This window comes from Syngnathus leptorhynchus, chromosome 11 (genome assembly GCF_054491065.1).
Source record: "Syngnathus leptorhynchus isolate UIUO chromosome 11, UIUO_Slep, whole genome shotgun sequence".
NCBI classification, from domain to species: domain Eukaryota; kingdom Metazoa; phylum Chordata; class Actinopteri; order Syngnathiformes; family Syngnathidae; genus Syngnathus; species Syngnathus leptorhynchus.
In genome coordinates this window covers 11,956,784-11,981,959 of record NC_141205.1, presented here as the reverse complement: position 1 = coordinate 11,981,959, position 25,176 = coordinate 11,956,784, and the positions used below count along the sequence as shown (strand labels likewise).

The window sequence follows — 25,176 nt, the reverse complement described above, 5'->3', positions numbered from 1 at the left end:
GTTGTGAGGATGCTGTGTAACCATGGCTACCTCGTGATGTCCCTATGGCAACGGGGGTCGCACGTGCCCTATGACTACGAAGGCTGGACCAACACTGTCATTAAAGACACTGGTAGGTCGCTTGCTCATAACGCACGGAGTATATGATTGTCAATTATGATATTATTATTATGATTATCAAGTCGTGCTTCTGCGAGGTGATCACCTTGTCGTGGTTGAGGCACCTGTCTGTTCACGTGGATCACGTGAACATGTGCAGCAAACTGAAGGCGGCCGTCATGGAGCAGCAGCAGTGGGGCGACATCTGCAGGCTGCAAGGTGAACTACAACACGCGGATTTTAACATCAAGTACTGCCATGATCCCTCCCAGTCGCTGCATTCCGAAAAGATAATGCAGTCATGCTGACTTTTTGGCCAGCGGTCAGCCGTGTGCTCATCCCTTCCCCAGAAAACCTGCAGCCTCTTTGCCGCCTGTGCATGGGCCGACTGCGTCTGCACTCGCCCGTCTTCATGAGCTTCCTGCCTCTGGCCACGTCACTCAAGAACTCCATCCTGTACCGTGAGTACGACCTGCACGGCCAACTCAACAATGAACGCACATCACGACTCATCCATTTGCTGCAAACCACACAGTCACACGTTTCCATCATGTCAATCTTGTCAAGCATGTGATCAAATAATGAAACCCCAAAATATTGTCACATTTGAACATAATGTCAAAACTCAAATTGACAACAAAATACAGCAAGTTACACTGCAAATGAAAAGTCCGTGATACTTCAACTCAAAACGTTTTTCCTTTCAGAGCTCTCATATGAAGCACAATTCAAAATTTTGATACTGACGTGACTTTTTTTACCTTAAGAAAATACAACAGGAAGCCAAAACCATCTGGAAAGTTTTAATCTCACTGTCACTGTTCTACCAGTTTGGGATTGTGACGGCTGAAAAAAGTTATAGTCACGATAACGTGTGCGCATGTGTGTGTGTGGAGGGGAGAGTGGCCAAGGTTCTCGAATGTCACATTGTAAGCAGGCGTGGGGGGGGACCCTTGTTCCTTTCAAAACGTCCAAAACATGTAACATACAAGTGCATCAAATGCTGCGGGAAATGCATTCAAAAGATGCCAGACATTGTTTGGCTGGAGTGTCTGATGAGTACCAATCAAATAATACTGCTTGCTAAACAGCCCTGAAATGTTTCTCTCTCTGTCTGTTGCACAATATCTCTCTTACTCTCTCTCTCTCTCTATTTTTTTCCCTTACACTTTGGGAAAGACACGAAAATGACATTCACTCAGGCAGGTAAAAGCTACAATAAAAAAATAAATTATCACCTCAACTAACAACCAAAAATAAAACATTTCCTTTCTCTCCCCCCTTTTTTTTTAAGGGGGGGGGGGGCACACCAACCGCTTGTATGGCCTCAAATGCTCACAACTGATTGGTCCCGTAGACAAGTGGGTGGTGATGTCACAGGACCGGGAAGTGCGTTGTTTCAAGCGGGACTGAGACCTGTAAGGTCGTGACATCTTTTGATGGCAAGAGGCTCGTAAAATAAAGGGTGATGTTCCTCTTCTTCCGGGCTGAGGAAAAAGCAAGAAGACAAAAACAACAGTCTATTGCTTTAAAAGAAGCCAGCCTGTCGCTTTTCAAGTGGAACTCAGCCAAAGACACGGCCTGGCCTCCCTCCCACCAAAATGACAAGCCTTGGTGGCTCTACCTCAAAAGACAGCAAATGGTCGTGATCTTAAATGTATCGGCACCCCAGAAAAAAAAAAAAAGGGCTGTCCTGCCTTTCTTCAACTACAAGGAAATATGCGTGTGTTGCTCAACTTCTGATTGAGGCGGATTTGCTACAAAAGCTGCATGTGTCAAATTGCCAGGCCGGTACCGTCGAATCGAGACGTGAATAGGTTTTTGGATGCCGAAGCGCTGCGTCAGAGCTGAGATCCAGAATGTAAGCATACTCAAAACTGTTGCCCTTTGACACAAGCGCCTCTGATGGCGGAAAAGTACAGAACAGAATGACTTCGGAGAAATCATGTCTGCTTTGACAGGTGTGAGAGTCTGTGAATGTGAGTTGAGCCTCAACAGTTTGTCCACTGTTCCACTTCCCGGCCGTTTTTGCTTGAATACACGGTGTTGCCATGGCGACAACTGCCAAGGGAGGGAATGTGTGTAGGGGAAACGTCCATATTTACACTTGCGTGTTCACTGTTGGTTTTCAGCCTGCAGATCCTCCAGGATCTGGATCAGGCTCTCCAGACCCAGCACGTAGCCTCGGTCGGGTCCGTGGTGAACTGCCGTGTCGCCGCGGAAACCCTTGAAGGTGGAGTGGGCAAAGTCGATCATGCGAACGTCCACTAGGGGGGTTTGCTGAGGTGGCAAGGGGTCAGAGGGAGGCTGAGGGAGCGGGCTCAAGGCGGGCGCAGGACAGGAATAGGAGGCGGTATGGGGCAGGGAATCCTCGGCGCGGGGGTTGTCACCGGCCGAAGGCGGTTGTGGCGTGAGGACCCCGGGATTGCCACGGTGGCTTTCCTCCGGGGTCTTCTGCCTGGTGACCGGCTGGCCAGAGTTGAAACTGACGGGAGCGTCGGGCTTCTACGAGCAAAGGCGACAAACATCAGCACCGTGACATATACATCCACATCCACCAAAAATGGGCTTTTGTGTCTCAGTGACGAGTTGAGTAAGAAATATACAACACGGTTCTCATGGGCAACATGCGACGCGGTAGGGCTGGGAGCAATAAATCCCAATTCTGTCATGATTTGGTTCACAATCATAAAAGCATGACACCTTTTTTTTCTTGTACCATCTGGAGCACCTCAAATCCATGAATTTTCTCCAAAAGAAAAAAAACCAACTCACCTTTCCCTCGTAGATGATGAGCAGCGAGGACGAGTAGAAGCGGTAGGACGCCTGGCGCTCGAGCACCGCTTTGAGGCTATGCAGCTTGTGCAGGATGGGCTCAAAGAGGTCCCGCCTCAGGCCCCGCCCGTTGTGCATGTACTGCTGCAGGGCCTGGCCGAAGCCCTCGGACGTCAGGCTGCGCCCGTAGTACTTGTTCCTGCAGAGGTAGTGGCCCGTGTTCAGCTGGTACACCTGCCGACAAACAATGTCTGCGTGAACGCGCGTCCGCCGCCACCGCCGCCGCGGCAAGCCGCCGCCGTCGATCGAGACGGCCTTACCTGCATGCCGCACAGTCGCACCCCCAGCTTGGCCGAGGTGCTCTGCTCGCACTTCTTCATCTGCCGAGCCGCCTTCTCCTCTGAGGCGTCGTCGCCGTGTTGCCGCGTGCCCATCTTCAGGTCCAGGATGCACGGGTACGAGAAGTGGTGGACCACGTTTTCCAGCAAAAGGAACTCTGGGAGGCGCACCTCTGTTAAGGAGCTACAACGGAAGCGGTGACAGCTGCAAAGGGGTGAAAACGAAGGCATGAAGTGCAATCATCACGTCAGGTTTGGCCTTTCTTTCAATTTGGTGGAAGTTCGACAAAGTCTTTCAGAGAAGCTTCTTTTTGAAGGACCCACGGAACCATCCAAAAATGAACGGCTCAGGAAAAAAAAGACATACTTCCTGTGTCGGTTGCAACGCGGCTTTTTTGGGTAGGCTTGAAATAATGATGATAAAAAAAAAAGGGGGAAATAATAATAGCAATGAAGGAAGAAAGCAATTTCAGCAAAACTTTAGCAAGGGTAACCTTTAGGCACCTGAAAATGGGCGTCACAAGCCCAAATTGCTAAAAGAGTCCCTTTGACTTTCACGGCAGACGGTACAAGATGGATGGATGGGCAGCGCAGGAGGATACTGAAGAGCTTGCGGTCCTTGGAGTCGGAGCGCATGCGGCTGAGTTGCTGTTTGTGGCAGCGCAGGCTCCAGGGATTGTGGCTGATCTTCTCTGAGCTCAGCTCACTGTTCCAGTCCAGCATCTGAAAGGGGAGGTCCAGGTGGATCTTTGGCTCCAAGCGTGGACTCTTCAACTCCGCCACGCTGCTGCCGTGTGACCTGAGACGAGGGGCAAGTGCAAAGGTGTCGTAGATATCGAGAATGACATATGACGACGTTTCACACTTTGGTTCATCTTTGTGTACAATGATGTCAGCGCGAGGCGTACTTGTCGGCAGAGTCGCTGTCGTGCGGCACGTCGTGGCGCTCCTCCCTGTGCTCGGAGCACGAGGACGAGCGGCGGAGGCTTCGGCGGGAGTGCTTCCGCCGCGGCTGCTCCCGCTCGGCCGGCTCGCGCTCCTCGTGCTCGGCGGGCCCCGCCTCGGCATTCTGGCTCTCGCCGTACGGGTAGGCTACCAAGTTGATGTAGCCGTCTGAGTCGCCCTCGAAGCACACCAGCACCACGCCTGGTGGGACAAAAAAGATGTGACCGAGTTCTTTGGATTGAAGATGCACACGAGAGCACCGAGACGGGGCGCAATGTGGCCGTTTTTCTTCTTATTGACATCGTTGCGGTATTAAGGCATGAAGATGCCACTAAAATGGGTTTTGCCCTATTTTTATTTATTTTTTTGCTTGAATTCAACACGCAATGTGCAGCCTCCGATGTGGCCACCTGGGGGCCGACAGCCAGAGGTGGTTGAAAATGAGGCCAACTGGGAAGAACGTGCTTGATGTCATTATCTTGCTACTTTTAGCTGCCGGTGTCTGCTGAGCCCAGGCAGACGTCTTCAGCATCTCCAAACAAATATGAAGCGACAAGCAAAGATGCGGCCGAAACGCCCGCTCACTTGTCTGCTGCTTTTACGTCAGACGTCTTCAGCGGGAAGACATCCGGGGATAAATATAGATACTTGAGGGACGGCTGTTGTCATGGCACCCACGGGACCCGCAAGACGGGCCTCGGTAGCTAGCCCCTTTCACGCTGACGGTGCAAACTGACACGTAACCAGAAGTTGATATGAACGGAAATGCCATGAATCCGTTTGAAAGGTGCAGCATCAGGCAAGGCGACTTAGTACGCATGCATTTGCGTGTCAGCGGGTACCTTTGTACTCGGGGGTGAACTCCTTCATCTCTGGAGGCAGGGATTCATAGAAGCGCTGCTCCCTGCTAATTAGAGGCTTGCATACCGTGTGGTCGTCATAGCGCATCATGCTGGTGTGACCTCCCACCTAAAAAGGCACACATTTGGCAAAAGTGCAGGCCTTGGCCACCGGGGAGCAAAATAGTCAAAGTGCAAACAAAGAGGAGTTGCACAACTAAGTGTAAGCCGTCATGGCTTTGTATTCCACAAAGCCATGACGGCTTTGAGAATCCAACTGCCAGTCTGACAGCATTTCCGCAAACACTTTTTGTCTTGCTTTCTCCTCACCTGGTGCATAAAAGGCTCCAGTGGAACACCTCCTCCTCGGGATCGAAGTGGTGTGCCACTCCCTGGCCCCGCCCCCTGTAACTTGCTGTCCATGCTGTTGGTGTGCGGGAGGCACATGGCTCCTGGCAGACGAACCGCACCTCCTCCTGCTGACGGTCGGGCGCTTTTTGTGGTGCTCTTAAGGCAAGTGTGAAGAGCACACCCTTACCTGGCACATGGACTCTGGCGGGCGGTGACGGCGGGGCGCAGGGCACCACGGGCTGCTGGGAGCGCACGCCGGCCCCAGGGGGAGGCGGCGCCAGACCGAAAAACCACCTCGCGAGTCCTCCGATCTGCTCCGCCGCCCGCTGGGCTCAGGACCGTGCTGGGGTCAGCACTTCCTGCGCAGACAGAAAAAGGACATCCAAAGCTACAACTTGCACTGACAGTCAATGCGGCTAGCAAGCGGGTGAAGCTACTTCACAATTTAGCAATTTGGCTGCGATCCACTTGTGCCTTATTTCTTCATCTTCACCAGTGTACATGGTTAGATTGCCGGTCAGCAATCGATCCGGGCCGAGCACGCACACAAAGAAGCCCCCAGCCCGGCTGGACTTACATGGGAGCCGCGGCATCACGTCACGGCACGTCACGTCAGCCAAAGCGCTGTTACGCCGCCTCATCAGTCGGGACGCAGCGATGGCTCTAAACAAAAGGAGCGTGTTTAAGCTGGACGGAAATGTTCAGCATCCGCATTTGTCAGCCAATTGGCTGGCAATGCAATTGAATGCTAGTCAGCGGGCTCAATACTCGCAGGGACATGGAAAAGCGCTCGACTTCCAGCCTCTCGTTTGTTGCTCAGCGCAGCCTCTCGATAACTTGTTCTCGTCCGTTGCAGCCGGGGGGAACATTAACGTGAACGACGCCTTCCTTCGAGCGACCCGAAAAAAGGCATTACGTGGTCCGCAATTGGAACGTACGCGGCATTGAAGAAATAAATGAAACCCCAATTATGACAACTCATCATTTCTCGGAAGGCTTCCTGAAGACAGCTAATTGACAACTAACTGATTGCCAAACTATTTACATACCATTGTTTAGCTTCCAATCGTCCAAACCCATCAAATTCAGCCTCTCGGAATTTTCTGTAATCCTCCATGTATCATCAAAATAATAAAAAAAAACCCATCTTCATTTACCTTGGAATATTATAATCAACATTTCTACTCAATTTCTGACATGTTTGGACCAAACCAGAGACCAAGAAAAAGCTACGCCGACAGAAAGTCTGAAACAAACTTGCGCTGAATCTTTTAATGTTGTCTGAAATGAGGTCAACTGAAAGCAGCTGGAGCGAACTCGAGCGGGATGCGGACAAGTTATTTAGCGCAGCAACGGAGTGGACTCCTGGCGGCACCCGCTCAGAGCTGTGAAAACAGACAAGCATCGCCGAGCTCCTCCGCTGTTTGACAAGCTTAGCCCAGCCACATCCAGGAGCTGCACGCCGGACACTTCATTAGCTACGCCAAGGCTTTCATTTAAATCAACTGAGAATCAAAACAAATGACAGCACTCTTTTCCATGACTATAGCAGAACACCTCCAAATCTTTTGCCACAAATAAAATCACAAAATTGATGAATAGATTACGGACTGTTATCTTGCCCACGTTGCTCATCACATGAATTCTTTCTGTCATATACACACAAAAAAATGGACCTGTGCTTTTCACCAATCACAGCTTGGTAATTGAAAGTTCCACTGGGAATTTTGGCCCAAACCATTTAATGGGAGGATATTTTTAACTGACACTTATCAGCCAATCTGAGAGTAGCAGGCGAAACAAAAGGATCAAGGACTTAATCTGCTGCTTTACACTAATTAGCGGGCATTTTGAACCAGATACCCCCCCACACACTTTCTCTTGAATCTATCATCCAAGTCCCCAAACTCTTGTTACGTTGTACCCTGCTGAAGTAAACATTTTGACGGTCAGTAATTGCTGAGAAATCGAGTCACTATTGGCAAAATGTGTTTATTTGCGTGGGGTCCTGCTCCCCATCCGCCGCCGCGAATAACAAGGGATGACTGTCGTTGCGCTGCCGTGCTGTCTGTTTCCGGAAAACTTTCCCACATCCTCACCAAACAATGTCCCCATCTTGCTTCCCAGAGTTCTTTTTGGGCACAAATCCCCGTCGTCATCGTCCGCCAGACAACATTTTCCTTGTCTTAGCGTGTTAAATTAAGTTCGCTGTCAAAACCGGCCAAGGTTTTTGACCTTAGCCTGGCAACGCGCTAGCTCGATGGCTAAATAGCCGTGTCGAATGTTTTCCGCTTTTATATAACACATTATTGAAAACGTGGTTGGCGTTCACTCCTCCTAATCTACACGGTAGTGGTTCATCTCTGAGTACCCGATGGGGTAGCAGATGGCTGATGTTATTTCGTTATTTTGGTGATTGGATTGTAACGGAGCCCGCGGCGTGCTAACGCCAAGCTAGGCGGCTAGCCGCTTAACCGGAGGAGGGGAAACGTTAACGCCAAAGCCTTTGGGGTAACGTTCCCCTCCTCCAGTTGAGCTGATAACGGAGACTGGCAATCGTAACTTACCTGACAATCGTGAGTGGCGAAAGTGCTTGGCAGACTGAGCAAGAAATGTCTGGATGTTCTCAAGCTCCGAGAGTGATGCGAGTGGGATGAAAAACATTCAGCATCAGGCTAACGTCATGACAGGCAATGCTAACGTAGACTGTTTTGCTTTTTACACTTGTAATGCATTGAGGTGGCGATTTGGCGCCACCTATAGCTAGTTTTCAAATACAACACGTCTCAACGCTTTCTTAACCGCTTGCTTCCATTCAGTCACCAACACTGACACTTACTGGTTGAAGTCATATGAACTGAAAAAAGAACGAATCACTTTCGGAAGCGATTCGTTCACTGAAAAGATTCGTTCGTTTGGACGAATCGTTCACTCAGGAGCCAACACTAATTGTCAGCAACCATCCGGAAGCACGGGGAAGAAAAACATCTTGAAGACGAAAACAAACATCTTTTATGAAACTATTATTTGTGCATGTAAACGGAACACTGTTCGTCCTCAATTAACTTTTGTAGTGATTTTCGTATGTCTCCAACTTGCCATGTATCTCGGGTAAGTCTATTTTGAGATGAGCTAATGCTAGCACGTTAAATGGATGTCGCAGTGGAATCCGGAAGAATGCGCACATACTCCTGCGTAAATGACATTTTCCAACTTGGGAAGAAAATAGGATATTTAGTGATGTGGATGTATTTTTGACAACAGAGACGGACTGCTCTTTGAACTTCAAAATGGAAAACCCAAGTTGATTATGGTCAACCACGGTAAGCAGGACCCTCCCTACATCCCCATGTGTTTACTTTGTTTGGAAATAACTTTAGCTTTTTCTTTTGACCACCACAGGCGTCGAGAGGAATCTTTTCAAGGTCTGAAACCCTCCTAGCAGTTGATCTGTTTTTGCTTTCATAGCTTTGTACTGAACAGCCAGGACAGCTGAACAGTGGTCATCAATTTTTTCCCCTTCGGTAGTGTTAGAATAAAAAATATCTATGTAATATAAATACATTATTATACAACACACAGGCAGTAGAGGGGTGTTCTCTCACGTGCGATGAACAGATTTTGAAACAGTGCGACCACCAACAATGGAACGCAGATTGATTAAATAGTTCAACAAGTGTAAAAATAAGCCAACCACTGAAGCTTCTCATTCTTTGACGGTGCTTAAAAGGCAAGATGTGACCTGTTTTCTGCAGAATTCCTTCAGGCCTCACCAAACCTACATGGTGAACAGCAGGCAGCCACCCTGCGCGGCCAATGTGCGGCCAGCGTCTTCGATAGGGCGGCGCTTGGCCGTGCAGCACTCGAAGGCTCCCAGAGGTGCCAAGGCACAGGCGGCAGGGAGCAAAACCTCCAGCGGGGCAGCGGACAAAATGCGAGACACTCAGCCGGCCTCCAAAACACGGGAGCACGGTGCGGCGGCGGCCACCAGAGTGGAAACTGCAACCAAGGTAAGGTCCTAACTTTGAAATATTCTTGCCTCGCAAGGAGTGATGCTAATCTGTTGTATGCACATGTCGGAGGTGACATCTGAGTTCCGGAAAAGCTGCTCTACCTCAGCCGAAGGAATATCCACACAGTCTGAAAGATGGGCCGAGACGTTCAACATCAAGTTGAAACTAAAGGACTCGCTCGATGAGGAAGGGCCGAAAGAGGGAGCGGCACCTTTGAGTGGCCAGGAGGTGCCACACATTCTCAGTGATGTTCAGCCATCCGGCCACGACCCATCCACTGCAGAGGAGCACAGAGTGTCCGGTCAGGATGGCATAGTGAAAAGACAGACCGACGACACTTCGGGGAGCCATTTTGTGACTTTGTTTCCTTGTGTGTGTGTGTGTGTGTGTTATAGACGAGCAGGTTGCCCTGAAGAAGCAGCAACAATGTTGTTCAACCTCACTCAGGCTCCAGGTAGGCTGAACATGGGAATGAGACTGGCTTCTTCGTCACCAAACATTTGCAATACTATTCATACAAATGTGCAAGAATACGTGTGTCAACAATCTCCCTCCCACAAAGTGACAACTTGAGTCACACCTTTGATTGACTTTGCAATACTTGCGTTGGAATCGGGTGTTACCTAACATTAGGACGATAGGATAAGATGAGACACCGTCGTCAGATCCTCATCCAATATTGCAAGCTTGATTGCTTATCCTGTAGGCAGAGCAAGAAGCAAGAAGCGCATCTTCAGTTCAGCTGGAGGGCTGCCACAGAGAGCAGCCGGCAGCCATCAGGTCAAGCCTTAGACTCGGGGTAAAACAAACAAAAATCACCCCATCTTGTTGAGTATTTTTAATGTCTGTCTTGTGAATTGAAAACATGGATGTGTTTAGGCGGTAACTCCGATGGAGGAGGCTTTGGCGTGGGAGAGGAGAGAGGAGCAGAGGAGGCTCTGGCTGGAGGGTCTAGACCGACAGAGGGACGAGATCAGTCAGCGGAGGAGGCGAGAGAAAATGCTTCTCAATCAGGTGCGACACAAAAACACCACTGTAAGGCTTACTCGAAAACCGAAACAAAAACATTTTGCTGTTAAGCAAACCATATACTGCTAGCTTAATGCTAGTGCGCAGTGCCATAGCGTGGGTGTCGAGGTAGTCGCAACTTTGTAAGCGATGGCTATTTAAACCCAGTGCGGGAACACCTGTAGATGGGCAACTGAACATGGGAATCTATTCTTTATCCTCTGCAAAGAATCACTATGACTGCAGCTAAGTTGCGCCCGTATGGTTTTGTCCGTCTACCACCTGTGTAGAGAGAAAATCACGAGCTGTGGGCAGCACACTTTGAGTCATTGCGATGCAAACCTCCCGCAGTGACTCTTGCCCCTCCCACGGCCCCAACCTCTGGCGACCGGGAGGCATCGTCCAGCCTGTCCCTGACGTGGGACGCCTTGAGCAGCTGTGGAGCAGAGAGTGCAGGCCGAGCCAGCGTGGACGCCAGCAGCAGCAGCAGCAGCAGCGACTACCCCACCAAGAGCAGGTACTGCATACTGAATTTTGGCTGTGGATCGAGAAAATCCACAAGAAGTGATGCCTCCACCCGAAAAGGCAACGCACTACACAACTCTCCATTTTGAAGTGTTCACTGTAGCCAGAGTGAACATTTCAGCCCATTCCTGTCACCAGCGTTATTTTCTATACCATTGGATTAAATGGAACTCCCCAGTTAACCAAGCTCATCAAAGTCAAAACACAAAAAACACATTTTGTAGCTATCTTCGGAGCATGACGGCCCTGCTGGACCCCGTCCAGATGGAGGAGCGCGAGAGGAGGAGGCTCAAGCAGCTGGAGCAGCAGGTAAGCGTCCGCTTCCCGCACCCCATCTCTTTGCTTAGCTCATCAATCATCTTTACGCTTCATCCAGAGAGACATCCAAGCTCAGGTAGAGGAGCGCCGGCGACAGAAGCAGGAGGAAGAGGCCAGGAGGAAAAAGGAGGAGGAAGCGGAGGAGAGCAGAATCACGCTGGAGAGGAACCTGCTGTACAACAGGTACCAGGAGGAGGACCTCAAGCATCAAGAGAAATGCAAGGTTGCCAAGAACAACCGCACCAACGGTTTCGATTTCTTTCAGAGCCGGAGGGACGTCAGTAACGTGTGTGTGTGCGTGTGTGCGTAGGAGAAAGAGCAACCAAAGAAGCAACATAATGATGGTGATGACGGAGCAGTAAAGGAGCCAACGGATGTGCACAGTGAGTCAGTCGAGCAGGGTTGCACACACAGCTGTCAATCAAACTCTGCTGTTTGTGTGTCAAGTGTGACGTTGACTTTTTTTGGGCGCTCCAAGAATGACAAAGTTTCCCTGTTCTGTCAAAGTTTTTCTCCTAACCAGCGCACACGGTCCAATCAAATCTAAAACAAGTGCGCATTTGTCTGTGTGTGTTGTGCAGCGTTACATGCGGCCGCTAGCGCGGAGGACAAGAGAGACACGGCCGTGCAGACGGGTAAAAGACGACATCAGTAGCAAGAATGCATTCAATGATTAGTAACGTGCACGTGCGCCTACCCAATCACGTACGTGCGTGTAGAAGCGGCCCCTCCAGCCGTCGGAGCAGAGTGCCCCCCACCTCGCGGCCGCCAGGATAGAGCAGGAAAGGAAAACGCCGGCGTGTCCGGAGGAGGGAAAGGAGGCGGGGTCTACGAGACCAGGAAAGAGACCAGGAGGCCAGAGTGGAACACGCAGAGGTACAAAAAAAGTGTAGCTTGGCTCATTCCACCGCAACCCAGTGTCAGTCATCCACTTTTTTTTTTCTTTTTGTCTCCCTCTGTCCGTTCAGGCCGAGTCGACGCTTCGTTCCCGCATCGGAGCGTTACCCGGCCACACTGCAAAGGAGCAGGCGGGAGAGTCGACTCAAGAGGCAGGAGGAGATCCTCAGTTTGCAGCACAGGAACTGCCTCCCCGCGAGTCGGCCTCCGAGCCACAAGGTGAGCGCCACCGTGATGATGTCATAACGACGACAAGGCCACTGAAAACAACGCAAAGTGAATATGGGTTGAGAAGGAGTTTCAAATCGTTGTATTTTGTTTTTAATTTACATTTGACACCATTTCCCAACTTCAACCGAATCCGGTTTGTAAAAGCAAGTACAAATAAATACTGTGAATGACACAAAGTGTATGCTAAACGCAAGAATAATTTGAGGTGCAACAATGAATTGGAAAGTCATCAATAACTATCCTTGTTTGACTTCCAAGTTGTCTAAAACCTCCGAAATTCAGCTTCTCCTCAGAAAATATGAGCAAACTAGTTCTGATATCCTCCTTTTGGTCTTTGTTTGCAGGTGGATGCTGATCATATGAGCGTTTCTGCTAAAAGGTGAAACACAGCGGACGACTTACTACCCAGTGAATCTGGTTGTCAGAAGTCTCCTTCTGTTGTTCTCCTCCAGAGGGCGCTCTCCACCCATCACGCAACCTTTCTTGCAGTTCATCCCTTATGTCCGCACCAATGATGTCATCCACTTGGACTCCACTGAGACGTCTGCTGCGCCCCCTCCTCACGCCCACACAGGTACACACACCCCCACACACACACACAGAGTTATTGTTGCGTATTAACGGCAATACTTTCCTGTCTTGAGCAGCGCCAAGCTGGGCACCTCCTCCTGACGCCCTCTCGTGCTCTTCCACCCCTGGAGCTCTTCTTGGCCTGCGTGGCAAACAGCGACAGCAGGAAATCCTCAGGGGCCTGACGCAACTACAACAAGTGTGTTGTCTCTTGCGCACACAAACACACGCACACCGCCTGAAGTGAGTCAACACAATTTGAGTCAAGTGTTTTGCATGTGTGAGCACAGGGTTTGCTTCAGAAGCAGAAGGAGCTGGAGAGTGAGGTTCGACGTCATGGCAACGAGCTATTGTCTCCCTCCAAATGTTAGACGGGCACAACATTCCTTCGGGTTCACGTTTTTCTTCCTACGTTTCAAGTCTGGCGGTGTTCAGCGGCCAACAGCAACCGACGTGTTTCGAGAGTCGCCCACCACCGATGAGGCAACAATGCAGTTTGCTGGGTTCTGCGTAATAGGCCCAACGCCAATAAATAGGTGTGAAAAGGCCACTTGTCTTTCACATTGTTTGAAATTGCATTTCCAGATTAATTTATTGCACTTGTAAATAAAAGTTGAAGCAAACCTTTTGAGCTTATTTTATGGCAAGTTGTCAATTTTCACTGTTCTGCTGTACAAGCCCTGTTTTGTGGCAAGTCAGCAAACTTGCCCGTGATGGATGTCTACCATGTCATGTTGCCAAATGAAAGGCTTCAGGATGTCAGGTTTCAAACAATTTGAGAGAAGCGTGAAAATGCCCAAAGTAACCGCCTTCCTGTGTGTTTTCAGACATGCTTTGAGATGTTCCCGCAAAGTGTCAAATTTTCGACCTATCGGACAAAATCACGACAATAAGTTGTCAAATCAAAGCAAAATGTCAAATTTAACCTTTTCGCTTTTTACTGAGGTTTTAATCTGTAAAAAAAGACAAGTTAAAACAGTAGTAAAAAAAAAAAGAAAAACATTAAGTTAAAGTCCATTTCTAACAAAACCTTTTTCTGGGGATCAAAACACACAGTTGTCATAAAGGTCCATTGTATGGTAACGTTTGTTCTGGAGTGAAGAGGCATGCGCCTCTGCGTTAGCAACGTGCTAACACCAAGGACGACAACAGTCTTTCTTAAAACAATATCGACCAGTTTTCCGTTCAAAGAACAGCTTTCGGATCCGCTTGAGCACCTGAGTGTCTTGTTTTTGCAGCGCCCCCTGCAGCCAGAACAGGTGGCAGGTTTGTTCATTGTCACAAGTTCTGGGGCGATGAGAAGAAAGTCATTTGGTTTAGGGCAGGGATGAACTGAATTCAGTCCCCTTCTGCACATTTGAAATGGTTCCCCCATGATTCAAATGTCTCAACAAGCTCTGAAGAAACTTGATAACGAGCATGACAGCGGACCTCGATGACCAGGTTCGGACAGCCCTGCTTCAGGGGGTCTTACATGCCATTGAAGCCCCCTCCTCCTTCTCACTGCCCGTCCCAATACCCGCCGTACGCCCCTTGTTGTCCCGGAAAGCCCCATGTGGGGGGGTACCTGTACGGGTCTGAACATAAATTGTAGTGTTGGGGATGCTGCTGACGTTGGTTCTGGTAGTTTGGGTAATTGTGGTTGTTCTGGTAGTGGTTGGCACCCCTCCACCTTTGCTGTTGTTGGCTGAAAGTGGAAGGGGCACGGGACCGAGTCTGGCGAGGGCGCAGGTCCCTGTCCTGCTTTTGCAACCAGTCGGGATCAGACACTCTGCGTCTGCAGGAGGAACGAGAAGAAAAATTGGTCATTTTGGCTGCAAGAAGGTTAGAAAGGGCTCCTTTGACTCACTCAATTGCATTGCCCTCCACGGGACAGGCGGTTGTGCTGGAGGAGACTCGGTCATCTGCTTCTTTGGAACTTGAAGACCCCGCTGCCACCTCCTCTCTTCTGTCATCGGTAGAATCTGCAGCCGTCTTCTCATTGGCCGGTGGAAGCGCCGGCTGTGGCGGCGGCAAGGCTCTGCTCTCGCCGTTAGAACCCGGTTTCTGGTGCATCTGCGCTCTCAGCTGCGAGATGGCCATGTGCAGCATTTCAAGGTCTTTTTCCGAGTGATGGGTCTCACTTTCCGCCAGCGAAGCTTCCAAAACTTGCTGCTCCGAGGCGTGGGTGAGGCTCGGGTCGGGCTGCTCCGCGCCGCCGCCGCCGTTTGTGTCGTCATCGACGCTCAACTTCCAGGCTGTACCTAGTACATAAATATGAAAGAGTCACATTGTAGGTGAATGAAATGATTTAGACATCAAAATAATTCTGTTGGTGATTTGAACTGGAAAGAATTTCTTTGCCCTAATGCTGAGGGCACATTCAAGTAAATGTTACAGCACTTAGCAGAAAATGAAAGAGCGAGACAAACGGACCTTTGTCTGTCTGCGGGTCCTCGGCAACAGCGGGCTTGTCGTTGCGTTGGCCGAGTAGCGCGTCGAAACTGTGTAACATCTCGTCCACGCCAGCAGCGATGATGCCACTCTTGGAGAACTGCATAAAGTCCAAACTATGCACTGGACAAAAAAAAGAAAAAGAAATATGAAGACACTACTGCCTAAATCTGGGAGATTGGACTTTTGGGGTAAAATTTCAGCATGAACCTAAAATAAGCTTCACCTAGACCTCTTGGATGCGCGTATACAACTAGAATGGGAAGCTACCTCTGAGGAAGATGGTGTGTCTGAAGCAGGTGTGGCTGGCTTGATGTTGGATCAGACAGCGGAGGTTGGACGGTTTATCGTCGTCGCAGTGATGCTGCGGCAGGACCTCCACGATCTTCCGTCGTTGGTGCTCGAGGACCACGTCCAGCAGAGCGGCGGCGTCTTTCCGGAACCTGCCCGGCCACGGCGCACAAAAGCACCGCGTCATGCTGGTTAGCCGGACCAGCAGAACGAGTTCGCCTCGAGAATGTTCCGCCAAGGCGGCTGTGGGCAAATTTGTACCTGGCCTGTTCTTTCAGTTTCTTGAGGGATCTGCTGTGAATCTTCCACCTCCAAACATTTTCCGGAGAGTTGCGTTGCCACAGGAGCGCCAAGAGGGCCTCCAGTTGATCTGCAATGAGAGAGAGGCCATAAGCTAAGTCACCGCGAGCAGACGGCGTCCCCCCCGTCCCCCCCCCCCCTGTTGGCACATCCTACCGGGAGTGACCAGGTCGGGATTGAGGACAAAGTCTTCAGACAGGACGCAGCCGCCGCCCGCAAACAGCTGCTCACACGCGTTCGTCCTGATGTCCTCCACTGTGTCGATGCCCAGGAAGACCACCGACTGGTGCTGCTTGAGCGAAACCAGTCCCGGAATCTGAAAAGGATCATTCATTCATCCGTGTTAACTGTTTATTTATACTATTTTGTACTAAATGTTGCTTATTTGTAACAACAGTTTATTCTTAATTGAATATTTCCCTGCTGGTGATTTGGTTTAAAAAAAAACAAAAAAACTATTGAGTGATATTAAAGGACAGGCAGTTGTGCTGGAAACTATTCAACTATATTAAAAAACTATTGAGTGATATTAAAAACTATAACTTGACTTCCCTCTTAAAGTTAAAGGGTCATCTTAACATAGGAGGTCAGAGGGGACAATTGTTTTTTTTCTCCATCCATCCATCCATCCATCCATCCATCCATCCATCCATCCATCCATCCATCCATCCATCGCTTATCCGGGGTCGGGTCGTGGGGGCAGCAGCTTTAGGAGGGACTCCCAGACTTGCCAACTTGTAAATGTGCCAATGTGATCACCTCGTGAAGGTGCTCGGCTATGTCTTCCTTCTTGATGACGACCAGAAGTTTTGCATCGGAGGCTTCTTGTTTCAAGAAGGAAACGGGATCTTGCTCCGTGTGCCCCTGCTGCGTGAGGTACTCCTACAACATGCACACACAGGAAGACTTGAGTCAAAGTGCAATCATAAATACATAATCAAATAAAAGAACCCTGTCTGTACGTTACCTTGACGTCCCTGACCAGCTGGTCGTCCGGCTGGACGGCGTGCACGTAGAACTGCATCACGGAGCTTCTCTGAACATCCTTAATGATGTCACACAGGTCGCTGAGCACCTCGGGCCTCAGCTGCCGGATGACGCTGCTTAGCGCCTCTGCCGGCGGGAGGGCACCCGGACCAGGCTCCAGTTCCGAAGATGTGGAGACGCAGTTGGATTGCGTGGACTGAGCGGGGGACGCTTGGTGGTTCGTGTGCGAGTCAACCGAGGCGTGAGGCGGAGGGTCCGAAAGCTGTCCGCCGGGCAGCGACGGTCGCCCCGCTTCATTTTCTCTCACCGCCTCGGTTCGTTCCATTCCATCTTCGTCCGTTCCGGCCCTAATGCTGGACACGAAGGCGCCGACGGTGCTGGCGAGCGCAGACTCGGGCTCGTGGCTTGCTAGGTGGTCACGGTAGTCCAGCAACATGCCGCTGAAGCCCTCTTGCAGCGAGCTGACATAGCCCTGGACCGGCGGACACGGGTGGTACGGCGACACGTACTGGGAAAAGGGCCTTACCAGCGGCGGGGCGGCGCTTGGCGTCTCGGCTGGACGGTAAGGCAGCGCTTCGGGGAGTCTGCAGTTGATGCTCTCCTCCCGCAGGAGGAGATGCAAGTCGGTCGAGAAGTAGCCCAGGTGATTGTCCAGGATGGCGTCGATGCCTCGGAGATCGAGGGGCGAGGAGACCAAAAGCACGGCGCACTCATCCTCTTCCGAAGACACGGTCAAGTCGACCACGTCCGTGGCTTCCTTCTCCACTTCTGCGGAAGCCTGTGTGGAGGGCTCTTGATCTTCTCTGCTGTCTGTGTTGTGTTCTGCAGTTATGCTGCTCCACGCCAACGTGTCACTAGAGACTTCACTCGACGCATCAGCTGCGGTGAGACGGAAAAAAAAAAAAAAAATCATCACCTTAATCTTTGCCAAAAAGGCCGTGAAAGAAAGTGCAGAGCCAAACCTTTGCACTCCCTGGAGCCAGGGGGAGCAACCTGCTGCTGGTCGTCCGCATGGCTTCTTTGCGATGCCTGAATGCAGTCGGGCGAGGACAGAATGGACGGGAACCAGGTGGGAGAAGGGGGACGGCGGGCTTCTGGGGGCTCAGGGGAAGGGCAGCAGCCGGGCAAGGCAGGGGGGCTGGGCTCAGGCGAGGGAGCGGGGCTGGGCTCGGCCCACGAACTTTGAGGGGGACTGGCCCCGGGGGATGAGATGGGGCTGGGTGAGGGCGCTTGCTCCGGCAGGGTTGCCACGGCGGCATGGAGGCGAGGGTCCTGGGGGGGCTTCCGCTCCCTACACGCATTCTTCTCAGAAGGCAGACCTGCACATCAGACACACGGGGACAAGATCTTATGCATCAATGTCAACACACAGTAGTTTTTTGAATTCTAGTTGAGAAAATAAAAAGCTCTATTGTGTGTATTGACCCTGCTGCAAGGCTGCTGTGGATTCCATCGATTCCACCAATGCAGCTTGAGGATTCGCTCACCTGTGATGGGGATGAGTCTCCACGGGATGTCCTCGTCGTGCGGTCTCTTCCCCACGCCGCTTCCTCCTCGCGGATCGTGATGGTAACCCTCGCCGCCGGGACTGAATCCCTCCAGACTACTCACGCTGCCCGCCATCTGCTCCTGCACACGCCCGGCGTTTAGCGAGAGAGAAGACAGAATTGCGGCCCAGGGTCTCCAGCCCACCTCAAACTCATCCTGCTTCCTCAGGTCGATATCACAGTTGGCGGGCAGACCCATTTTGGCGGCCAGCCGCTCGAAGGGGGACGACTCAGCCCGGCCTTCCTCACAACCGTTGCCGCTGTGGCTTCTTTGCGATGCAACTCTGGCAGCCTGCTTGAGACCTGGTGCAAGACATTTAGTGGCAGCGTGACTTCAATTTTCACTTTGACCCCTTTCATTTTTGTTCATACAATTTGACATTTGTAAATATTCATTACAGTACATTTTAGTTGCTTTACAGTGATTCATTTGATTTGATCTGAATTAAAATATGATATTCTTACTTCTTCAAACTATTATTGAAACCTATGAATTTATAAATGTTTGTTTCATCCATTTTTTCCCTTTCACTAATTGACCAAAAAGTAATGAGTACGTGAGCGTGCACATTGCAGGGAGTATATATATTAGCCTTGCAAGTCTTTATTTATTGCTCAATTTATGATTCATTTCAATATCTTGAGGGAGAAAAACATGCGCCTATTTACTTATTTATCCTCATTCATCCTCCTTTTATTTGAAATCTTCTTGATATTTCTTTTATCCGTCCAGTGTAACAAAATGTTAAGGAGTCTTCAAGAAAATACTCGCCTGTCAGCAGTTTGCGAAGTCTGCCAGCCAGCTCGGATCCGTCATCCTGCACGGCCACGCCCGCCAGACCCACCGACTCCATGGCGAAGGCGAGCGAGCCGGGGAGTGCTGCGGTTTGCCTGCCCTCCACTGCCAGGCAAATGCACAGAAAAAAAAATGTTTGACATGAAATGGGTGCACGCAAAATTCGGATTCAACCTGTGCAGCGACCTCACCCGGACTCTTCTCCCATTCCGACGGCTCGTGTGAGGCCTTCAAGTACTTAAGAGCTCGCTCGCCCACCCTTTGTTCCATCCTTCGCTTTCCCGCCAGTGTTTTGGGCTCTCCTCGCACCTCCTCTCGCTTCACCACGTTCTCGGCGTTCCTCTTGCAGGTCATCACCAAGTCCATAAGTTGCTGCAACTGAACACACTCCCCATGACTAAATTGAGAAACTGATGTCTCCCTCAAATCAATGGCTCTTCTTCCCAATCATAGAGAAATCAGGTGGGCCTTTTTTTGTTTAGTGCGAGGTGCGGCTTGAATCTGCAGGTCATTTGGACGGAATATTGCACAATGGGTGGTTTGCGCCGTTGTGGGCACGAACACAGCGGACTCTGCTTGCAACCAATCAAAGTGTTCAAATTTAGACACTAGCTTGATGTTTATGATTATGATCTGCTCCAGTGATGCAACTGCATTTTCTCTGCACTCATTCCAGATTTGGTTACCTTGTGGGTGTTGCTGCCGGCTGGCTCTTGCCCTTTCCCGGGCCTGGGCTCTGGAAGCTCCGAGCGCGTGCAATGGAGCTCCACCATCTTGGAGGCATGAGTCGCCGCGAGCTGGTAGCGGGCCGGATTGTGAAGGTACGGGCGCATGAAGCCGTCCGTGCTGAGCCGGTGACGTTTGGGCGCCGGAGAGCCGGCAGCCTTCTCGTTCACTTGGACGTCGTACTCGCCCATGCGGTACATTGGCACCTGCGAGTGTCGGGGGTGGCGGGAGTTTGAAATAGGGGTGAATAGAAATTTTGAACTTAGGATTCTTTTCTGAAACTTTTGTGGAGAAACGAGCGCCCCAAAGGAATACCTTGCCATCCTTCTGGCCAACCAGGTACTCTTGCGCTTGCAACTCCACGCCGGTGGAGAGCTCCGAGGCGGGGTGGGTGTGGCTCTTGACCAGGGCGTGATGCAGCGCCGGGATAAAGTGCTTCAGTCCTGGTATTCCGCCGTTGCTGAGGCCGCGGCAGGGGGTGGCGCAGCTGGATGCTAAACAAAGCAAAGAAATGATCCTGGCTTTCCAGAAAGCTTGAGTTGCGCCTCTTTGAGTCGACGGGTCCTAATTGTAGAGGGTCCTAATGCCGTTTGTGTCGCGCAAACGATATTTATTCATCAATACGTGTTACGTACAGTCTACTGATATAGATTTACTGCCCCGATCGACGTAAAACGTAATGTCCTCTGATTGGGTCTACATATTAAGCCTGTATGTTACGGAAGCCACAGAAAATAACTCTAGATTTTGGAATTTGGTCCACACAAAAGGCAAACCTTATTAAAAGGGGCACCTTGTTTTTTCGAGAAAATGAAAGGCTTTAAAGTGCGCCTTATAAAATACAGTAAATATGATGTACTGTACGTCTCATATTTATTGTACAATATGGATTTAGGTTTGTGGTATGGCATGGCGGTGTTGTGTTTGTTCCTCACCGGATTTGTACACATCTCTGCTCTCAGGGAAGACGAACAAGGCCTGGAGACGTCGCTTCCAACTCTCCCCTCTCTCTGAACGCATGACATGTGGAAGATGAGTTACATCATTCAAGAATTCAATTAATAGGAGCAAAATAATGAAATGATGATGGGCATCATTGAATGCGATGGTCTGGCTTCTTACCGGAGGGTGTGACCATCTGAGCACTGGACAGCAGGAAGAGGAATCCTCGCTCAGTCAGCGTGCTCACCAAAACCTGCACAGGGGCGCGAGGGGGTTTCTAATACCTATATCTTCGATGCTTTTGTCAAATATTTCTCTCTTACATTCACATTTGTCCGTCAAATATTGAAGGAATTCTCTTTTGGTCTATATATTTCATCTCACATGGGACAGCTTTTCGTATTATTTTCTAATCTTTTGGTCAAATATTTCATTTAGGATTTAATTCATTGTATTTCTTCAAAATAGTCTTTTTTTTTTTTTATCCTTTCTGTATTTGTGTTTCGTTTGGAGTAGCACTAAAGTACATTATTTGAAGCTAAAAAGCAGAAGTTCTGAATGTATTCACAGCTGTGTGGCTACTCACCACTCCCTTATCCTCCAGCTCCTGCAGCAGCCTGCTCATGTTATTGCTGGAGCGACTACGGTCCACCACCTCCAGCAGGCTGCAATGATGCCCCCGCATCACGACTACACAAAAATGGACGGACAGCTATAACATCACATCATCTGCTTGAAAGAACATGCTTGCGTGCTGCGTTGCGTCACCTTCCTTGTTGCTGCTGCTGCCATAGAGGTTGTAGGAAAAGAGCTCAGGCGGGAGCAGCTTGACCACCTCGTCCAGCCTCATCAAGCGTCCCAACTTCAGCCTGTCGGGTCTGGACGACCAAAAGAATTCATCTGCGGCTCATTCGAGTGAAGGTGCAATATCTAACGGTGTTTGACAGTTGCTGCTAGGATCTACTCACAGTTTGTGTGGGAGGAAGGGCAGCCATGAGGAACACAGGGAGACGGGAAAGACCATCTTGGCGTCGTGCACCAGGTCGCCACTCCACACGGTGAACTGCACCGACTCTGGAGGGACGAGACCGCACGCAGCCATTTTGTACCATCCGACACCTTCGAGCGTGAAATTAAAAAGAGGCCGATGGCTCACCTTTACTGGCTGCTCCTGGCCAGCTGTTTGCCCTGTGCCACAAAAACACCTCCTTGTCACTCCGTATATGTGCCAAACATTTAGTAGACAAAGACGGAAGGAATTAACTTGACAGTCAGACTGGCACGACAGCTTTAGGGCGCCTTGTCGTCAACCGTCACACAGCGGAGGAGAGGCAGTTTTTTTTTTTGTGTGAGGACGGGATGGGTTTGAAATGTGTCAAAATGTACGTCAAGGTGAACATTTGGCCGGCGTGCCTTTACCTGACAGAGGCCAAAGGGATGCTGGGAAGCAGTGAGTCTTTGCCTTTGTAGTGGAAGGAGACCACAGCGTACGGGCACACCTGGCGGGGGCGCTTTTTCAGCTCGTCAAAGTCGTACTCGTAAAAGTAATGCTAGAAATTTCAAATGGCGTGAGTGGACGCGCAAGACGTGTTGAAGAGGCGAGCCTCCGTATTTGCTCACTTGGGTGTACTCGAAGGCCCGGTAGGAGCTGACTGACGTGACCTTGCTGACATTCTTGGAAAGGTGGCTGTCGAAGCGCGGCGTGGGGTCCAGCACGTTCTTGATGTTCTCATAGATGCTCTTGACTTTGCCCTGAAAGCGCACACGCGCCCGACGTTCAGTAACGACACCCAAACGCCCGGCGGGCTGAACCGCGCGACGACTCACCTTCATCACTTTGAAGACGATGATCTGACCCGAGGCTCCGTGGTGGAACGGATGAACCTGAATTAAATCTGAATACCTGCACAAATAGACCCCTGCAGAAGAAGAGAGGAAGATATATACATACATATACACGTATACACACACACACAGACATAATTTTATGTGGCCCGCAAAGACAAATTGTGCATCAAATTTGTCGGTCATTACTATAATTGCAAATTGTTTTCACTTTTAATAATATCTTTTTTTTTTATATTTGACCTTGTTTTTAGTCATCTGATTTGAAAACGAGTTCTTTGTCAGTTTGTTTTTGTAGCTTTTACTGTATATAATATGAGGTGCTCATCCATTTATTTGGGTTGACAGTCATAATGGCCCCCACTGAAAGAAGCTATGATTTGACACCCCTGTTGTCGTTACATTTGATGTTTGGCTCGTACCTTTATTGGGGTCTCCCAGGCCCGACTGCCAGTTTTGACCCACAATCAGGCCTTTCTCGCACTGCCATGGAACCTACAAAACACACACACAAAGGCATCAGCACACACACACACAAAGGCATCAGCACACATATACACACACAATTGAAAATAATGCATAAGAAGACAACTTGTACATATTGCAACATTATTACGAAGGCTTACCTTGGCCTCGTCGGTCGAGAGGAAACAGTAACTCTCTTCCAGCTCCTTATCTGTACGGCCCTCCGCCTTCATCTCCCTCCTCTTCTCTACAAACTGACACAAACACACACCAAGAAAACATCCTGTCAGCTCCCACACACCAATTTGTCACATTTCTACGTGAGATAAAAAAAAAAAAATCAATCCTGAGATGAAAACAAACACAAAGAAAACATTGTGTCAGCTCCCACACACGAACTTGTCACACTTCTACATGTGAGATAAAAAAAATGTCTTTCCTGAGATTAAAAAAAGTACTTTTTTTTTTTTTTTTTTATCTTAACCCATCTAGGAGGTGAGCAAGGTGTAGAAAAGAATGCCGGCTCGCACCTCCTTCTCCAGCTGCTCGCTGTGGACCAGTCGCATGCAGCTGTAGGTGAAGCAGGCTGCCGAGGCCGTGTCCACGTGGCCTGCCGTCAGGATGCTCTTCACGCCCTCGTATTCTCGTGACTCACTGGAGATATGCTTCAACAGAGCTGCAAAAATGACAATAATAATGGCTTCCATTTTCACGACACCTTTCAAGAGAAGGTAGTGACGGATGTTCATTCTTAGTGAGAACATACACAATCATCTTTTTGAATGACTGCGCCATACTCGTTTTGCTTTAGTGAGCACATTATTTTCATTGGTGAATTGCAATTTAGTCCTTCAGACTTCATTTGAATATACACTTGTGTGTTTAATACAACCTTTTCTCATAACCCCCATGGCCAAGCCCAAGTAAAAACAAAACAAAAATGTTTTTCATGATTGGCAACAAGTCGCAAAGACATTCGCCAACAGTTTTGACCTCAGAATTTCTTTGACACAAGAAAAACCTTTTAGAAACATTCACTGCATCTTACAGCCTTACGAAAAAGGTTTGAGAACGCCTGGACGAGATCAAAGTTATCCCCAATTACAAAACATGAAAGTCATGAAATCGTTTAAACTCCAAAGCTATCTGGCTAGCATCTCCTCACTGAGACGTGATTTGCTTTAATATGAACGAAAATGACAACTGCTCGGTCTCGGTCCGCTACTTGACCGACCTTTCTTCTCCTTCTTGGGGATTTGGAATTTGTCGGGCTCTTTCGGCATGTGCCTCTGGTGGACAACCAGTGACGATCGCCGGACGGACGATGGTGATCCCGGGCCACCGCTGGCGCCTGGAGGAGCTTCCACTTGGCTGGGAAGAGGCTTTCCGTGGGTCGGGACGAGCGCACTCGCGCACTCGCCATCTTGCGCGCTAACACTAGCCCCGCGGTAGTCCGAGGACACCCTCCTTGGCGGCGGATACGCCACCCGTCGGGCTACGCCGAATTCCATCACCTCTGACCCGGTTCTGACCCTCTTCGCAAGCCGCACTGCACTGAGACGCCGTCGTCGTTGGTTTCTTTTTTGCAGGGATGGGCGTCAGGATGGCAGTGGCATCGTCGTAAACACAAGCGACTCCATGTTTCCGCCGAGTACTTCTTCGCTGAGACTTAGCCGCAGATTGAGTTCCGAGTTATGATGCACTGCCATCTGTTGGACGTGTTTTGCAGCAACATCATTAGCAGCTTAAGTTTTCCTGGATGTCTAGACGTGTGGCGCAACGCTTTATGTATTTATTATGCCATTGATATGTTTTATTATGATCCTTATTATTATCATTACTATTATTACTATTGTTAGTATTATTAGTGTTATTATCAACTTGATTTTGCACGCCTGCACTTTAAAGTTATATAAGCCTTGGTTGTTCAATATT

At 49.8% G+C, this 25,176-nt stretch overlaps 3 protein-coding genes across 8 annotated transcripts; 1 reads left to right on the top strand and 2 right to left on the bottom strand.

Moving 5' to 3' along the window:
• Positions 1–881: 881 nt before the first annotated feature.
• ip6k1 (inositol hexakisphosphate kinase 1) lies at positions 882–8,194 on the bottom strand. 3 transcript variants are annotated; one of them, XM_085924491.1, is made up of 10 exons: positions 7,915–8,194; positions 5,925–6,010; positions 5,535–5,706; positions 5,327–5,475; positions 5,000–5,126; positions 4,121–4,358; positions 3,815–4,011; positions 3,195–3,370; positions 2,875–3,108; positions 882–2,604 (listed from the first exon to the last, which is right to left on the bottom strand). In XM_085924491.1, the coding sequence occupies exons 4-10, from the start codon at positions 5,441–5,443 to the stop codon at positions 2,215–2,217; spliced, it is 1,479 nt and encodes a 492-aa protein (XP_085780617.1). In that variant the 5' UTR covers positions 5,444–5,475; positions 5,535–5,706; positions 5,925–6,010; positions 7,915–8,194; the 3' UTR covers positions 882–2,214. The 3 variants fall into 3 exon arrangements, with proteins under 3 accessions (XP_085780617.1, XP_085780618.1, XP_085780619.1); XM_085924492.1 differs by having other exon boundaries at positions 5,327–5,472; XM_085924493.1 differs by lacking the exon at positions 5,925–6,010.
• On the top strand, positions 7,200–13,532 carry ccdc66 (coiled-coil domain containing 66). 2 transcript variants are annotated; one of them, XM_085924479.1, is made up of 19 exons: positions 7,200–7,295; positions 8,612–8,670; positions 8,750–8,772; positions 9,103–9,357; positions 9,430–9,661; positions 9,756–9,814; positions 10,067–10,159; positions 10,240–10,374; positions 10,659–10,885; positions 11,118–11,202; positions 11,270–11,434; positions 11,522–11,594; positions 11,793–11,846; positions 11,931–12,087; positions 12,180–12,327; positions 12,684–12,718; positions 12,792–12,913; positions 12,987–13,108; positions 13,200–13,532. In XM_085924479.1, the coding sequence occupies exons 2-19, from the start codon at positions 8,658–8,660 to the stop codon at positions 13,278–13,280; spliced, it is 2,079 nt and encodes a 692-aa protein (XP_085780605.1). In that variant the 5' UTR covers positions 7,200–7,295; positions 8,612–8,657; the 3' UTR covers positions 13,281–13,532. The 2 variants fall into 2 exon arrangements, with proteins under 2 accessions (XP_085780605.1, XP_085780604.1); XM_085924478.1 differs by lacking the exon at positions 7,200–7,295 and adding an exon at positions 7,427–8,458.
• On the bottom strand, positions 13,477–24,910 carry tasora (transcription activation suppressor a). 3 transcript variants are annotated; one of them, XM_085924475.1, is made up of 28 exons: positions 24,476–24,910; positions 23,772–23,917; positions 23,403–23,495; positions 23,199–23,271; positions 22,759–22,850; positions 22,552–22,683; positions 22,351–22,481; positions 22,088–22,119; positions 21,900–22,005; positions 21,700–21,809; positions 21,518–21,621; positions 21,112–21,184; positions 20,925–20,999; positions 20,305–20,483; positions 19,950–20,195; positions 19,455–19,641; positions 19,240–19,368; positions 18,613–18,770; positions 18,408–18,549; positions 17,883–18,239; positions 16,901–17,799; positions 16,693–16,815; positions 16,090–16,249; positions 15,895–16,003; positions 15,613–15,785; positions 15,325–15,465; positions 14,759–15,152; positions 13,477–14,686 (listed from the first exon to the last, which is right to left on the bottom strand). In XM_085924475.1, the coding sequence occupies exons 1-28, from the start codon at positions 24,750–24,752 to the stop codon at positions 14,410–14,412; spliced, it is 5,118 nt and encodes a 1,705-aa protein (XP_085780601.1). In that variant the 5' UTR covers positions 24,753–24,910; the 3' UTR covers positions 13,477–14,409. The 3 variants fall into 3 exon arrangements, with proteins under 3 accessions (XP_085780601.1, XP_085780602.1, XP_085780603.1); XM_085924476.1 differs by having other exon boundaries at positions 18,408–18,543; XM_085924477.1 differs by having other exon boundaries at positions 19,461–19,641.
• Positions 24,911–25,176: the final 266 nt, after the last annotated feature.